Raw genomic sequence first — 15,783 nt, forward strand, 5'->3', positions numbered from 1 at the left:
GGCTTTTCACAGAGGATTGTCCTTCAACGCCATGCGGGCAGCTGCCAAGAGAATTTGCATAGGGGTTTATTTTGGGGTAAATAACGTCAAGCACGCGCGCTGTCGTTTTCCCAGTTGTGAATCTAAAGGGTTACATTTTCCTGAATGGTTTTTGCATTTTATTTTGTCTGCAGGACTAAATTCATAATGATGTAGCCTATGAAGAAATACAGGCGCGTTTCAGGACTAGTTTGGCGCACTGCTGTAGCTTACTGGACGATGCAGCTGCAGCTCAAGTTGTTGCTTGATGTTGTTGGATATATGATCTGTAGTTTTGTGTGTAAGCTGTGCCAGAGTTCTGTCAACAATATCACATCTATATTAAAATAAATAATATATTTAAATCAGTGATATGAATAACTTTACCCTGTGCACTGCACTTTGTGCCATTTGGTGTACTTTCCTTGTTGCACTTTGCTTACATGGGGACCCAAAATATGGTATTCCATTTGTGCAACTTTTAAATTGAGCATAGAGTTGGCAAAATTTAAAAAGAATCATTGTAATAATTACCTTTTTAAACTGAGGAAACTTCTCCTTTTTCTCCTTGAGCTTTTGGAGAGCTCTCTGTCCCCTTGGATACACCTGTGCACTTTTGGAGACGTCCATTTGGAAACATAGATCTCCTTTTGCCTGCTTGGATTCTACTCACATGAAAACATTTTCTTTCCGGTTTCTGTGGTCCAGTCCACAATAAAAGGGTCTCTTTGAGTCACAAATACCCTCCAATGGGTTATTTGTGGCCACTCAAAGATGCTCCAGGGCTTGGCAGATGCACAATATGCAGTAAAAAGCCTCAGAAAGCTCAGCTGCGCACTGACTGACAATTGCTCCTCAGTATCAACTGTATGACTACTGGATGGACCAAAATAAGTTGAAACCCTAGGGGGAGGACACAGTGTATTTGAGGAGGGGGTTTTACTGTGTAAGGCCATTGACATGCCATTTGAAAAGGGCAAGTTGGAGCTTGTGTGTATATGGGTCTATTATGGCCCTTTCTGGGTGTCAGGGGCTCTCTGGGCTCTTTAGAAATGGTTTAGTCCAATTTGAGCACCCCTACATATTCAACTTACATGGAAGTGTCCTTTTTTGCAGGGATTGCTGGGAAGAAGAAGGAGGCTATCGAGATTGGGACTTTGGAGAGGGAGGTATAGGGAGAGGCACTCTCACAAGGTAAGAAATCCTATGTTCTACTGTAGCCAAAGGTGCCCAAAGTTGGATAGAAGAGAGATGGAGACTGTATTCTCCACATTTAGCCAGAAAAAGGGAGGTTTTCAGGTGTAGTTTGGTGTCTGTACATTGTGATAGAGCAGGGAGGGACAGGGCATTATGGTGTGCAATAACAAGGAAATATGGAGGAACGGCTAGGGGGAGCCATAGCTGGGGAGGAAGGCAGCCTGCTGGCTCTGGGCTGCTGGGAGAGGGGATGTTAGCTTGATTTAGTACTCACAAACACAGTAGACCTCCGGAAGAGACAGCATTGTTGTATTTTAGTCTTGATTGGTTAGCTATTGTTTGAACTTTATTAGCCTCAGGGTTGTGCTTCATGGGAAATGTGTCCCAACTGCCAAACAGGCTCTGTTCTGTAAAGAAAAAGAGGAAACTGTCATGGTGCAAGAACAGGTGGCAGAAAACCATTTAAATAAGTCATGAACATGTAAATCCTGTACTTTAGAAAATATTTTAATGTAATATAACGTGTGGAATTTGATTAGCTTAGCATTGCTATGAACATAGAGAGAAAACATTCAAGATGGCTGCTCCACTGCTGGAAACTGGTGACAGCAACCACTCACTTCCTGATTAGACAACCGGAGCTGCTTTGTTTACAATCCTTACCTAGTCAAATATGTTTTAACAAATTTAACTAGAGCTTTAGCTTGGCTTAAAGCTAATTTGCATAGACATACATAGTAATAGTAGCATAAGCTGAGTCAGGACTTAGGCCTGGGTTTACTGACTCAGATGTGGAAGTGCTGTCGTCTGTTTTCTTTAAAGGCCATGCTGTCAAACGGCAGTGATTGGTTGACACAAGAAGAAGGCTTCAGCACAGGAGGCACAGGAGGCCTCATCTGTTCACACTCGACACTGAGCATTTTCAGTTATATAAAACACATGCAAGTATAGCTCATTCATTATTTCTGTTCAAAACACTTAAAATGTGTCAAAAAGGATGGAGCACACTAGTTAAGAAATGTTCTTGCAGGTGAAGACTCAGTTTAAGAATAATTTCATCTGCACAAAGGGTTAATTTTCAGTTGCAACTTACAGTACTGCTCTCGAAGGCTGCTGAATTGAGCAAAAATATCAAATTTATGATAAATTTAGCACAGATTATTCCTAGGTACTTAATTTTTTTTTTATTTTGTAGTGGTATTGTTTAAGACAGGTACTTTTTATCTAAAATATTGATTAACCCTTTCATTACCTGCATCTCATCAGACAGACTGGCGTATTGTGTTGAGACATGGGTGTTTTGTCTTGTAGAACTTCATCTGTGAAAATAGGAGCACAAAGAATATAAATATATATCATATAGCCTTACATTATTGGTAATTTAGTAGTTACTAATTGGCAAATATAAAACAAACAAGTCATTTTATAGGCTGTCACGATAAAAGAAAATCAGAAGATGGGGGCATTTTGGGGCAGAGAGGGTTTCAGGACATAGTGTGATTTAAAAATGACAAAATCTCCTCAACATTTTCCAAAATATCCTTCAAGAAACAACTCATGGGTACTTCCTCTGCTCTTGCACAATGTTGCATGTTTTTTTTTTTCAACTAGTTGAAGAAGTTAAAGATTTGCTCATATTCCTGTTGATTACGTCCATTTAAACCCACTGGCTAATGGTAACCTGAAGCTAAAGGGTTAAATCCTGGTCCTGAGTCACTGCTTCTCAGTCCATAACGGTGGTGCTGAAATCACATGGGGGGAGGGTGGGGGTGTCTTTAGGTTATAGGTAATTACTGCCCCCTCTGGTGGACACAAGTATTAAAACAATATTGGTCCACACAGACACACAGACACACAGATACACACACACACACACACACACAGACCACTCTGTTCATTATAGTGTGCCACAGTGTTGTGCTTCCACACTTGGGAGGCCTTGTTACAACTTGCACAGCCTTGTGGGTCATCATCGGCTGTCTGAGCCCCCGGTGTCGGCCCACGTGTGTTGTAATCTCTGACTGGTATGTGTTTGTAGCGCATGCTGATCCATAACTGACAGTCAGTGAGGTGTGGGAGACGAGGGGATAATGAACACACTCATTCTTCCTTTTTGCGTTGACAGTGCTTTTAGTCTGTCAGCCAAATTTAGCTCTGTGGCTGATACCACTGTCATACATTAAGCTTCTGCTGTTGAGGAAAAACATCTCAACATTATCAGCTGTTTTAACAAACATGAGTGTTACGTGCAAACAGAGCTATGACTGGTTACTGTTACAGCCCCAGCAGACGGTCAGCTCATACAGTTTTAAACTTAGCATTTAAATCCTTCCTCTTGACTAGCTTGAAACCACATCACTTCCTGGATAGTAGTTTCTGTTATTTAGTAAACAACGTTCCAGCCCAGATAGCCGTGATATCCATGTTTCTTTCCCCACCGAGCTGCGGTGAAAAGAGTCTGCTGTTGTCTTTGCTTTTCTGTGTCCCGCCCAGTTTGCTGCTGCTAGCGTCTCCCATGCACTTAACTGCTGTCTCAACATGCCTTTCACATTTAGCCCGCTAGTGCTACCGTCGCTGCTGCTCGGGAGCTATCAGTTCCCTTCATAGAAACACATAGGAAGCAGCCTGGTGCTGAAAAGCTCAAGTGCTGAATGGAAGTCGGTCATGCTGAAGGAGAGATAGCTGTTAACTCCTTCATTGCTGAAAACTGCAACCAGCCAGTCAAAAAATTGTAATTTCCTGGTTGAGAGAGGCATACTGATCCACATTCAACATTGGACATTTTCTCAGCATGTACTTTGAAGTCGTTGCTGCATTTGGTGTCAGTAAGGCAAATAAAATACATTTCTGGCTTAATGTGAAATTTGAATTCATTCAACTACACTGAGTACATTTGGATGGCTTCCTGACATCTAATCCCCATCTCTTTTTGTTTCAGTAATCATCTTGATCAGGACCAGCTTCACTTTGAAAACACAGGACGAGGTTCCTGTGTGTGCTTGAAGAGAAGAAATTGAACGTAAGATGCTACAACTCTCCCCCATCATTTACCAGCAATGTTGCTACAGACTGCCATCATAATCACTGGTTTATCATGTTGGCTTATTCCCTGAAACGGACCTAAAATGCTTATCATCTACTCCATGAAACTGCCATAAAATGCTTTTCATGTTAGATTATTCCCTGAAAGTGCCATAAAATGCTGATGTTCTGTGGTTATCAAAACGCCAACAAAACTGTTCCCGCCATAACGAACTGAAATAATCAATTTGTGATGTCGGGCCATTGTAGAGCTCTTGTGTGAACTCATTGTAAGTTGCTCCGCAGAAGAGTGTCAGCTGAATGCTAGCAAAATGTAAATGCTTTCATAGGGTTGGTTTTGCTTTTAGTCTTTATTATGTTTTATAGAACTAAGGAGTGGTGTCAGCTGCATGACAACTGTGAAACAAGTTACTCAAGCTTGGCCATTAAACCATAACAATGGACATTTGTTCAGTAATAGTTCCTTGGAAATAACTCTGGTGCCTTCTGAGGAAACACACCCGCACCTAAACATCACAATACAAAACAGAATATACTATTATCATTCCAATGATTCTTTGAGTCTGCGTGAATCTTAATCGACCCAATAAAAGAGTCGTTCATATTTTTGAGTCACTCCCACGTCCTGCCATTATAAGAGCCGGGGTTTGCCGTGGTACAAAGCAGGGTGAAGTCTGCTGGCTGAGACCACAAGGAAATACACGGTCCGCTGACTACCTTATACAAGGTAAGACAATTAATTCTACACAAAGTAGTTAACTCCAAGGTCCTTACTTGATTGAACAGAAAATAGTTTTCAATATCTATATCTTGCTTTTACAGTACAACAGTTTAACTGTTGTTAGAGCTAAATTTCTGAATAATAGCCATCCTCAATCTTTTGCAGTCTAGTGCCTGTTTGTACCCGATGCTTATAAAGCCTTGATAACTGATAATGAAAAAAGTAAGGCTGAAGTACATTTCTCTTTCTTTTTTATGTACCACAGTGAGATTGACTTGCAACATCAACTATGGCTGACAAGGTACAGCTCAAAAATGCAGCAGTCAGCCTCCCGACAGGAGTGGAGAAAGTTTCCTCTTTTGCTGCCACCATCAATCCATTCATCAGCATCGTCACTTCTATGGTGAGGTTGGCAAAGAAGGGACTAAAGGACGACCTGGCAACCGCAGAAAAACAAAAGATTGACGAAGACTTCAGTGCCATCCGTACCAAACTGGACATCATCTCTCAGACCAACCAGACGATACTGAGCCAGATGCTGCTGAATGAAGTGAACGAGACCTATGGAAAGTACGAAGAAAACATCAAACATCAGTACTCTGCTCTCACTGAAATGATGGAGCAGATCAAGAAGAACCCCGACAACTCCCAACGGCACATGGAGGAGTTCAAGAAAACGTTTAATGAGGATAAGGTGAACGATAGTTTAAAGGTCTTTTACGGGGGCATAACCAATAAGCAGCTTTTTGGAAGACCGTTGCTGGAGGTGTACTTCAAGCACTGCGATGGAAACAGAAACATCATGGAAGCCAGATGCTCCCATCTCATTCATCTCTTCCACATGGGTCTCATGGCACTGATCACATACACGGCTGTCACAGAGGGTGATGAAGATGAAGTCAAGAATGATTGGGAGGGAAAGTTGGAGGAGATAGAAGATAAGATGAGCTGGGAAAGTGTATCCAAAACTGAATCTGAAGTTCAGTTTTCTAAATACTGGGCAAACTATAGAGGGTGTAACTTCCTTAGTTAAGATTGTGTAAATAGGATGGTGAAGGGTGGTTTTGAAGATAAACTTACCATAGGTCAGGGTCCAAGGAATCATGGATATCTAGAAATATGTTTTTATTAAGTGGTAGACATTACGATGGATTTAGTGGTGTATCATTTATATGTTTTATGGGCAAACAGGGTCTATATTAGAAGTGTAACACTTCATTTATAAATTAGTATTTTTGATGTATTTTGCAATGTCAAACTTTTTTTAACATTGAGTAAATGTTGAATAAATTGTTTTCAAACTTGGTCAAGTAATTTATTCCACTGACAAATATGTACACTAACGTTACCTCAGAAACTGTTTTTTAGGACAGCCCACAAAAAAATAAAAATAAAATAAAAGATGTTAAGGGTTACATTTAAACTAACAGGACAAAACATTCTCATAACAAATGACAATGAATTGAAAATATGGTTGTGGGTGGGTGGGGGGGGGTGAGAGGGGTCCTGGTGGCTCAGTGGTCTAAGGCACATACCATGTAACTGCGATGTTCTGGGTTCGAATCCGGCCCAGAACCTTTGTTGCATGTCATCCCCTTCTCTCTCCCAATATTTCCTGTCTATCTCCACTGTGAACTCTCCAATAAAGGCTTAACCCCCCCCCCAAAAAAAAAGGAAATCTTCTCGCTGAAGGTTTCTCCTTTATTCATCCAGTCATATTAGTCATATACTATGTTAAAATCAGACAATACATTTCCAGAAGTATACAGAATGCCTGCAAACCATTAATGTATTTTTTCCTTGAGTTAAACTGGTTTCTTGCACTCAAAATTCCTCCACTATGGATGTCATGCAGAAGATCTGTAGAAGCTGGGTTTTGGGCAAAAAAAACAATCATGCGCACAAATTTACTAAAAGTGATTGCAAACTTTTTTTGGGGTTCATATTGATGTAGTAGCTACTAGAGACTAGAGTCCTTACTCCACCCAATTCGTACCTTTTTATGCTACTTTTGAAATGGAACACTGTGTCAGTAAAACACTGTGTCCTACGAAAGAAGCTGTTGTCAAAATGCTCTCATTTTGATTCGTCATTTGTGACTACAGCATCATGAATATCATCAGCTGTTTAGTAAAATGTGATTACCATCAAATAGTGAGTTTGTATACATCTGACTCTCTTTCTCTCCCCCCTCTCTCTCTCACAGACGTCCATATTGAGATCTTCACACAGTGACCTCAACATCTTCACCCTCTGAAAGCCATGATGTCAGAGGAGATCATTGAGGACAGGGCCAAGCTGAAGCAGGGCCTGGTAAAGGTACTGGAGTGTGTGGCCACAATCTCCTCAGCAGCAGCCGTGGTCAACCCCATTTTTGGCGTGGCCGGTTCCCTGATCCGGGTGGTGCTGCACCATGTGGATGATGAGGACATCCGCACCCTGAAGCGCGAGTTCGGCTCAGTCAACAAGTCCCTGGACGAGATTTCCCAGCAGAATCGCAGCGCTCTGCTACAGATCAAGAAAGAAACGATAGACGGCCAGTACTGCCGCGTGGAGGAGAACCTGCGTAACCAGTTCCGAAAGTTCATGGAGATGGTGGACGCACGGCCTGAGCACCGCGAGCGCAAGAAGGACGACTTTGAGGAGAGCTATGCCAACGACCTGGGCGACCAGAACCTGCACACGCTTTATGATGGTGTGGTGGGCAAACCGAAGCTCTTCAGCAAGCCTATCCTGGAAGTCTATCTGAAGCATTCCCAAGGCGACCGCCGCACCATGGAGCGACTCTGCACACGCCTCACCTACCTGTTCTGCATCGGGCTCATCGCCCTCATGGGCTACGCCGCCATCATCGGGGACGACGAGGAGGGTCTGAGCGAGGAGTGGGCGGAGAAGATGCAGCAAGTGCAAGAGAAGATGCAGGAGGCTCTTCGGAGGTGCAAGTGAAGGAAAGGAAGGAGTATTCGCGTCTGCTGCTTTTCCTTCATATTCAGAACTCTGTCCACATTCGTTAGACAGATTCCTTCCTCATTCTCTTATATTTTTTCTCCCTATGAGCACTGTGTATGCATACTCACTCACTGTCTGCGTGACCCATTAACAGGAAAACCCATCTGTCAGTGAGGAAGATGCCACTTAATACTCAACAGTAGTCCAATATTTTGTGATAGAGCTGCATACACTGTGGTCTTTGAATCAGAGGGGCGTATATTCAGGCCAGGCTGAGATATCAAGACACCAAAATCATTGGTCAATATTTGCCTAAGATTTTGTATTGGCTTTACATCACCATTGGCTCAGATCCACAGATATTGCAAATGCTTGTAGATATATGATAAATCCACAACGATAAAAGTATTGTGGTTTGAATTGAGATAGATAGATAGATGGAAAGAACTTCTCTGTCCATTTAGAAAGTGATCAGCCATTCGACCATTACAGTTCATCACACATTTTCTCTGAAAGCTAAATTTGAGCAATGTGAGGAAATGGCATCGCAAAAAATAGATCAGTTCTATCAATATCTGTTCTGGATCCAAAAATCTTGTATCAGTCAGGCCCTAAAGTTGCCATTTAAATCCCTGACCATTCATGCACTTTTTGCCAATTTGCTATTTATCAAGGTTTTAGGAAAATGCATTCATTACAATGAAATCAAGATGTTGGAATTGACAACTAGCCTGTGGAGTTAAACCTGAACACTAGAGGCATAACTTCATGCAATTAAAGGGGAATAGGAAACAAGCTTAGCTTATTCAAACTCTGTCATTTGAATGTAAGACCACTACAGGGCATCATGTCAATTCTTAAAAATTAGATAGGCCTATACCTTTATAATTGTGTTGTAGTATAGCATGCTATTGATGTAGTAACTGCTACTACATATGGCAATTTTTTGTTTTGCTCGCCAAACAGTGGGAGTTAAGTTGCCATTACATAGTTGATAACTTTAATCTAAAAAAAACAAAAAAAACCCAATGTGACCAAAGCAGGAACAAGGAACAACCATCCCAAAGTTTCCAGAAGTATGAATGTAACTACAGTGATATTATCATAGCTACTGCTGTGTGCAAATCAACATGTACCTGTGTGCTCCTTATACACTGCATGTATGGTCATGAGCTCATGATGTGTCTATGTGACCGTTGTTGTTGAACACTAAATTTCATCTCTTTTTACACTAATATTTCAGACAACTGCTGTACTGATTCCTGTTTGATTTTGTTTGCTTTTTAGTGAACAATTTGGTAGGACACTTAAATGACAACACTAATCGTTCATATAAAGCCTGATTTGATGCAACACTACATCTGGCACAGTAAACACTTTACCACGCTACAGGAAGTATACACACAGCAGGATAGCTATTCGCTGAACATCATTTTCCATCCATGAGGTCAAAGTAAACGGTGGCTTTACATGTGCTTCCATTCTCATCACCAATAGTAAAGTCATAACTGTTTCAGATATTTATTCAAGACTAGGCCTAATTTGTTGTGAGGAAACTGGCATTTCTGTTTTATAGGAAGTTATACTGTCGCTGGAGAAATCTTGCCACTCTTAGTTTGTGCAATTCTGTCACTCAGTATGTATTTTATGTTCTATTCAATGTATACTATAGCCTAATAACAATGCAAGAGGTGCACCTAGTATTCTACTAATATACATAAAAAATACCAATGGGTTTGTCTGGTAGGCTATATTGTAATTTGTGAAGTTTTGGAATTTGGTAAAATGTAAAAATGTACTATAACATAGTTTGGTTTTCCCATTCACTTCCTCATTTGACCAACAGTGCCTAAACATGTGCTGTGAGTTTTGTTTTAATTTTCTCAAAGGGGTTTTGTTTTGATCAGCTAACTATAAGATATCAGGCATTGTGTTTTGTACAACCCATTTGCTACTCCAAGCAGGTTAAAATAAATTCATTTTTTTGCACATAATATTTGACCCACGTGCTACTTAAAGATCCATTACTGCTCTCATGCTTTCAATACATAACTATACTATAATGGTTTTAGGTTCTGTGGCATTGCTCCCTATCTCTATTGTTACAATGGAGACATATACTATACATAGATTATAGTCATAATGCTGTTGATGGAAGAAAATTATATGAACCTGTTAAGGCTTTTTGAAATGTTATATTTGTGAATACATTGCATTTTTTGTTATGAATCTTTGATGCCTGGTTGTATACTATGCAGCACTATAAATAAACACTTGAGTGAATTATACTAATTTGTAGTCAATCATTTTAAATGAATAATACAGGTCTACTTTTCTGCAGTATGGAAATCAGAGTAATCAAGTCAGAGAAGACACTGAACATATAACATGGTCAATTTGAAAAGCATTTTACTGTTTTCAGTTTACTGTTGAGCCTCCTGCAGGAGTCCTGAACTAAATTCAATTAAATTCCAACCCCATGTTAACGGTGACAGCGGCCACGTTGCCGTTGTTGGAGTGTAGCACAGGAAGAGACAAACCTAGCTTTTTAAGCATTAGCTGCAGGAGAGCTGCAACTGAGGTTGAGCTATTGGGTTCATGAACAAGTCAAATATGAGAGTTTCTCAGAATTAATGTTGAAGTGCACGCCTTGCTCAAGCGGAAGTGTTAACAGAAGAGAAAAGGTACTAATTTCCCCACCAACAGACAGAGAACAGGCATGGTTTGTGGTCAGGTAGGCGTTGTGGTTTTAAGGTATAAAAACTTTTAGATTTAGATTTCAGATCAATTGCTGGCGGACGCTCTACCACTCAGGTTATTCTCTTTCTCATTCTCTTCACTATGATCTTTGATTCTATCTTCTCATTCTATAACCTTCTTAAATATTCAATATTGCTTGTTAGAATCTGATACATTTAAATTAATTGTTTGCATGATTTTTCATATCTTTTCATTATTGATTCAAGATTATTGATGACCTTTCATTGATGACTTTTCACAATTCTCAATTCTAGATTTAGTGACATTTTCTATTTTCTTTTTTGATATAAGACAGATTTAATTCATCATGAATTGAGTATGTTCTTGTTTTATTACCTTTTTTGACACCATTGTATATTCTACTTTGATGAACATTTAATTTCATACTTCATATTTTCCATACTTGGTTGTGTGATGTATTGATTATGTGCGTAGACACGCTTTGGCCAACACAACATGTGGCAAGACAGTTTTTCCATTATGCCACCCAAAAATATATATAGTAGTAATAATATATATAGAAAGCACGAGGGACAGAGGGGACATGTCCCCTGCAATATGAAAACAAGTTTAAAATGTATTCCTCAAAAAGTAAAATGTGAGATTGTGAATTATTTTGCCTCCATGACCATTATTCATTTTTTTCCAAATTTGCCAGTTAGACTAAATTTACTTTCAAATGTTTTCCTGTGATTGTCTAAACTTTATGGTGCACCTTGTATTTGCTGTACTCCAAGCAGGTTAAAATAAATTCATTTTTTTGCAAATGATATTTGACTCAGGTCTGGTATTACAGATCCATTATAACTCCACATAACTCTATACTATGGTTTTATGTTCTGTGGTGTTGCTCCCTATCTCTAATACTGTTACAACGGAGACATACTATAGCCTACATAGATTATAGTCATATTGCTGTTGATGGAAGAATATTATATGAACCTGTTAATCATTTTAAATGAATAATACAGGTCTACTGTTCTGCAGTATGCAAATCAGAGTTAACTCAGAGAAGACACTGAACATATATCATGGTCAATTTGAAAAGCGTTTTGCTGTTTTCAATTTACTGTTGAACCTCCTACAGGAGTCCTGAACTAAATTCAGTGAAATTCACACACACACACTCACACACACACACACACACACACACACACACACACACACACACACACAGTTAATAGTCCGTAAAAGTGTGATTGTGTCTATAAGCAGTATGAGGAATCAACAACAGTGAATCAGAGGTTTAAACCTAAACCTATGACATTAAATGTGAATAGCTCTATATGTGTTGTCTTAACCAGGCTAGAAGAGGTCCACGTGGCTAAGAAGTGAGGGTGCGATTCACTGATACGTCCACAAGGGGGAGTGATTAGCCAGTTTTTCCATTATGCCACCCTACAACAATTTTCAGAGTTTATTCTCAGAATTCTGACTTTGATCTCAGAATGCTGACTTTAATCTCAGAAATTAAACATATTTTGCAAGTGGCCCTAATCCTCTTCCATACACTTCCGTAGTACAGTGCCTGCGGGTTCATCTCTAACATTTTGCTGTCTTCAGAATGGCAGGACTGCATTCGTTTCAAGCATAGAATTATTATATCTCAGAATTCAGAATTCTGACTTTATTCTCAGAATTCTGACTTGATTCTCAGAATTGGATACTGCGTCAGTAATAGGCTAAAATAAGTCAAAATGCTCTCATTTTGATTCATGTGACTACAGTATCATGAATATCATCAGCTGTTCAGTAAAATGTGATTACCATCAAATAATGAGTTTGTATACATCTGCCTCTCTTTCTCTCCCCCCGCTCTCTCACAGACATCCATATTGAGATCTTCACACAGTGACCTCAACATCTGAAAGACATTATGTCAGAGAAGAAGGACACGGACAGGGCCAAGCTGAAGCAGGGCCTGGTAAATGCACTACAGTGTGTGGCCACAATCTCCTCAGCAGCAGCTGTGATCAACCCCATTTTTGGCTTGGCCGGTTCCCTGATCCGGCTGGTGTTGATCCATCAGGATAATGAGGACATCCGCACCCTGAAGCGCGAGTTCGGCACGATCAACAAGTCCCTGGACGAGATTTCCCAGCAGAATCGCAGCGCTCTTCAACTGATCAAGAAAGAAACGCTAGACAACCAGTATCGCAGCGTGGAGGAGAACCTGCGTAGCCAGTTCCGAAAGTTCATGGAGATGGTGGAGGCACGGCCTGAGCACCACAAGCGCAAGAAGGACGACTTTGAGGAGAGCTATGCCAACGACCTGGGCGACCAGAACCTGCACACGCTTTATGACAGCGTGGCGGGCAAACCGAAGCTCTTCAGCAAGCCTATCCTGGAAGTCTATCTGAAGCATTCCCAAGGCGACCGCCGCACCATGGAGCGACTCTGCACACGCCTCACCTACCTGTTCTGCATCGGGCTCATCGCCCTCATGGGCTACGCCGCCATCATCGGGGATGACGAGGAGGGTCTGATCGAGGAGTGGGCAGAGAAGATGCAGCAAGTGCAAGAGAAGATGCAGGAGGCTCTTCGGAGGTGCAAGTGAAGGAAAACGTCTGCTGACTTTCTTTCATCTTCAGGACTCTGGCCACATTCCCTCTGTTAGTCAGATTCCTTCCTCATTCTCTCGTATTTTTCTCCTTATGAGCACTAGGCTATGTAGAATAGGTAGGCTGTTATGTCTTGTTAAAATTTGCTATTGTGTCTTGTGTTTTGTTTTGCTTCCTTGTGTTTGTCTTACATCATTCTGTTCTAGGCTCATTCTCTGTAAAGTCCTTTGAGACATACTTGTGACAAAAGGCTATAGAAATAAATCAACTTGAACTTGAACTTGAACTTGAATTAATATAGCTGGAAAGAACTTTTCTGTCCAATTAAAAAGTGATCAGCCATTGGATCATTACAATTCATCACAAACTTTCTCTGACAGCTAAATTTGAGTGAGTAATGTGAAGAAATAGCATGCCGTCACAAAAAAATATATTAGTCATACCAGTAAATGTTCTGGATCCAAAAATCTTGTATCAGTCAGGCCCTAATATGAATGTACCTTTCTCTCCAAGAGTATGAGATTGCAATTTATATCCCTGACCATTAAGCACGTTTTCAAATTTGCCAATTTGCAATTTTATAGACTAAATTGACTTTCAAATGTTTTCCAGTGATTGTCTAAACTTTATGGTGCACCTTGTATTTTCCTTTGTTGCTACCCAACCCATTTGCTACTCCAAGCAGATTAAAATAAATTCATTTTTTTGCAAAATATATTTGACTCAGGTCTGCTACTTACAGATCTATTACTGCTCTCATGCTTTCAACACTCTATACTATAATGGTTTTAGGTTCTGTGGCGTTGCTCCCTATCACTAATATTGTTACAACTGAGACATATTCTATACATAGATTATAGTCATAATGCTGTTGATGGAAACAATGTATATGAACATGTTAATCATTTAAAATGAATAATACGGGATAATACACACACACACATACACACATACACACACACACACACACACACACACACACACACACACACACACACACACACACACCCACACACACACACAAATCTATTCAGAACAAAAAAGTTAAAAGTCAGTAAAAGTGTGGTTATGTCTATAAGCAGTATGAGGAATCAACAACACTGGATCACAGGTTTAAACCTAAACCTATGACATTAAATGTGAATAACTATATGTGGAAAAATCTCTTAACCAGGCTAGAAGAGGTCCAAGTGGCTAAGAAGTGAGGGTGCGATTCACTAATACGTCCGCAAGGGGGAGTGATTACTTCACTTGTTTCAACATCACATCTCATTTCTTTGAACTCCCCAAAAGCCCACAACACACAAGCATCACGTCTGCTTTCCAAACGGAGTGGCCAAAGCTTAATTCTAGCTTTATGGCCCCGGGTTTGCAGCATGGAAATCAAGAGTATGACTTGCAACAGCACAGTCCCGATGAATCATTGAAAAAATAATAATAATAATAATAATAATGAATTACCAGGTGAGGTGAAATGGAGACAAAGAGGAGCACAGGCTAAGTTAAGCGCCTTTGGCATGCCCCTCATGCATCATTATCCAGTAAAACAGGTTTTGACTTAGCCTACCGTCCTGAGTTGGTGGACCAACACTGGAATCTGTGCACTGTCGGCTTTTGAAATGCAGATTACTGAGACACAGAGGTTTGAAGTGCCTTACCTGCCCTGCGGATTGATGCGTGATGATCATCCACCGACGCACGTAGCCCGTCATGTGATGGAGCTCATTTTTCTGCCTGCGATGAGCTCATTTTCGAGAGTCAACCCAATTATTTTCACCTGAAGAAAATGGGATTGTTTCAGAAAGCCAAATTCAAACAAAAGCCTTAAGTCTCAGACATAAATCGAATAGAAAGTATTCTAAATGACGAGACGTCCTTCATGGCTTAGGGCAATGATTTGCGTAATGATTTTTTGGTGAGGGAGGTGATCAGCTTGCGCGCTCACAGGGCGCGTCGTGTGCGCACAGAGGAGGGGGTTGTGGGGTTTAAATTGATCTTCGTGAGGTCCTCTGAATAAAACAATTTTGGTTTGTATTTACATGTTTTTGAATGGATAGTTTAGCCCAACTTTAATTTGTCAAATGTGATTGCAAAGCATAGGAATGCGTGCTGTTTAAATAAGCACTGTTTGGCAGACAAATCTGCTACCCAAAACAATTTGCTTTAATGTACCGGTAGCAATGTAAATCTTAATCTAAAGCTAAACGTTAATGCAAGTATATTTCAACGCGGAGGCTTTGCGTACAGCCTATTTAGCACATCCTTCTGCTCACAAATTCTGTTTTGAGATGCGGTTGAGGTATGAGGATATCTAGCCATTATGTCAGGTTGTCATATTTCAGTACTGAAAAGACAAAACACAACCACAGTTTTCCAGTACTAGTCTTACCTTAAATTTGAATCCTTTAACAGTCAGAAACGTTCAAGTTCCACATGAGAGGGCATGTTGATCAGATATTTGCGCCAAGTGCGCAAAAGGCCGCTGTCGAAATATTATAGGCTAATGAAGAAAAATGTAAAAGGATATTTTATAGC

General features: G+C 40.4%; 2 protein-coding genes and 1 pseudogene across 5 annotated transcripts; all 3 read left to right on the top strand.

Annotated features, from left to right (window-relative positions):
- Positions 1 to 1,132: 1,132 nt before the first annotated feature.
- On the top strand, positions 1,133 to 14,135 carry LOC139917916 (protein rapunzel-like). Of its 3 annotated transcripts, none has more exons than XR_013506934.1 (4): positions 1,133 to 1,212; positions 4,154 to 4,234; positions 7,185 to 9,999; positions 14,041 to 14,135. XR_013506934.1 is itself a non-coding variant. In XM_071907148.2 (3 exons), the coding sequence occupies exon 3, from the start codon at positions 7,241 to 7,243 to the stop codon at positions 7,922 to 7,924; it is 684 nt and encodes a 227-aa protein (XP_071763249.2). In that variant the 5' UTR covers positions 1,133 to 1,212; positions 4,154 to 4,234; positions 7,185 to 7,240; the 3' UTR covers positions 7,925 to 10,215. The 3 variants fall into 3 exon arrangements, 1 of the variants encoding a protein (XP_071763249.2); XR_013506935.1 differs by lacking the exon at positions 14,041 to 14,135 and adding an exon at positions 13,731 to 14,013 and having other exon boundaries at positions 7,185 to 8,535; XM_071907148.2 differs by lacking the exon at positions 14,041 to 14,135 and having other exon boundaries at positions 7,185 to 10,215.
- rpz2 (rapunzel 2) lies at positions 4,846 to 6,203 on the top strand. Its single transcript, XM_071907185.2, has 2 exons — positions 4,846 to 4,984; positions 5,244 to 6,203. The coding sequence occupies exon 2, from the start codon at positions 5,268 to 5,270 to the stop codon at positions 6,009 to 6,011; it is 744 nt and encodes a 247-aa protein (XP_071763286.2). The 5' UTR covers positions 4,846 to 4,984; positions 5,244 to 5,267; the 3' UTR covers positions 6,012 to 6,203.
- On the top strand, positions 10,727 to 13,435 carry LOC139917947 (protein rapunzel pseudogene; annotated as a pseudogene). Its single transcript, XR_013506933.1, has 2 exons — positions 10,727 to 10,741; positions 12,514 to 13,435. The product of XR_013506933.1 is annotated as a protein rapunzel pseudogene (transcript).
- Positions 14,136 to 15,783: the final 1,648 nt, after the last annotated feature.

The sequence above is a fragment of the Centroberyx gerrardi genome, chromosome 12, assembly GCF_048128805.1.
Source record: "Centroberyx gerrardi isolate f3 chromosome 12, fCenGer3.hap1.cur.20231027, whole genome shotgun sequence".
NCBI classification, from domain to species: domain Eukaryota; kingdom Metazoa; phylum Chordata; class Actinopteri; order Beryciformes; family Berycidae; genus Centroberyx; species Centroberyx gerrardi.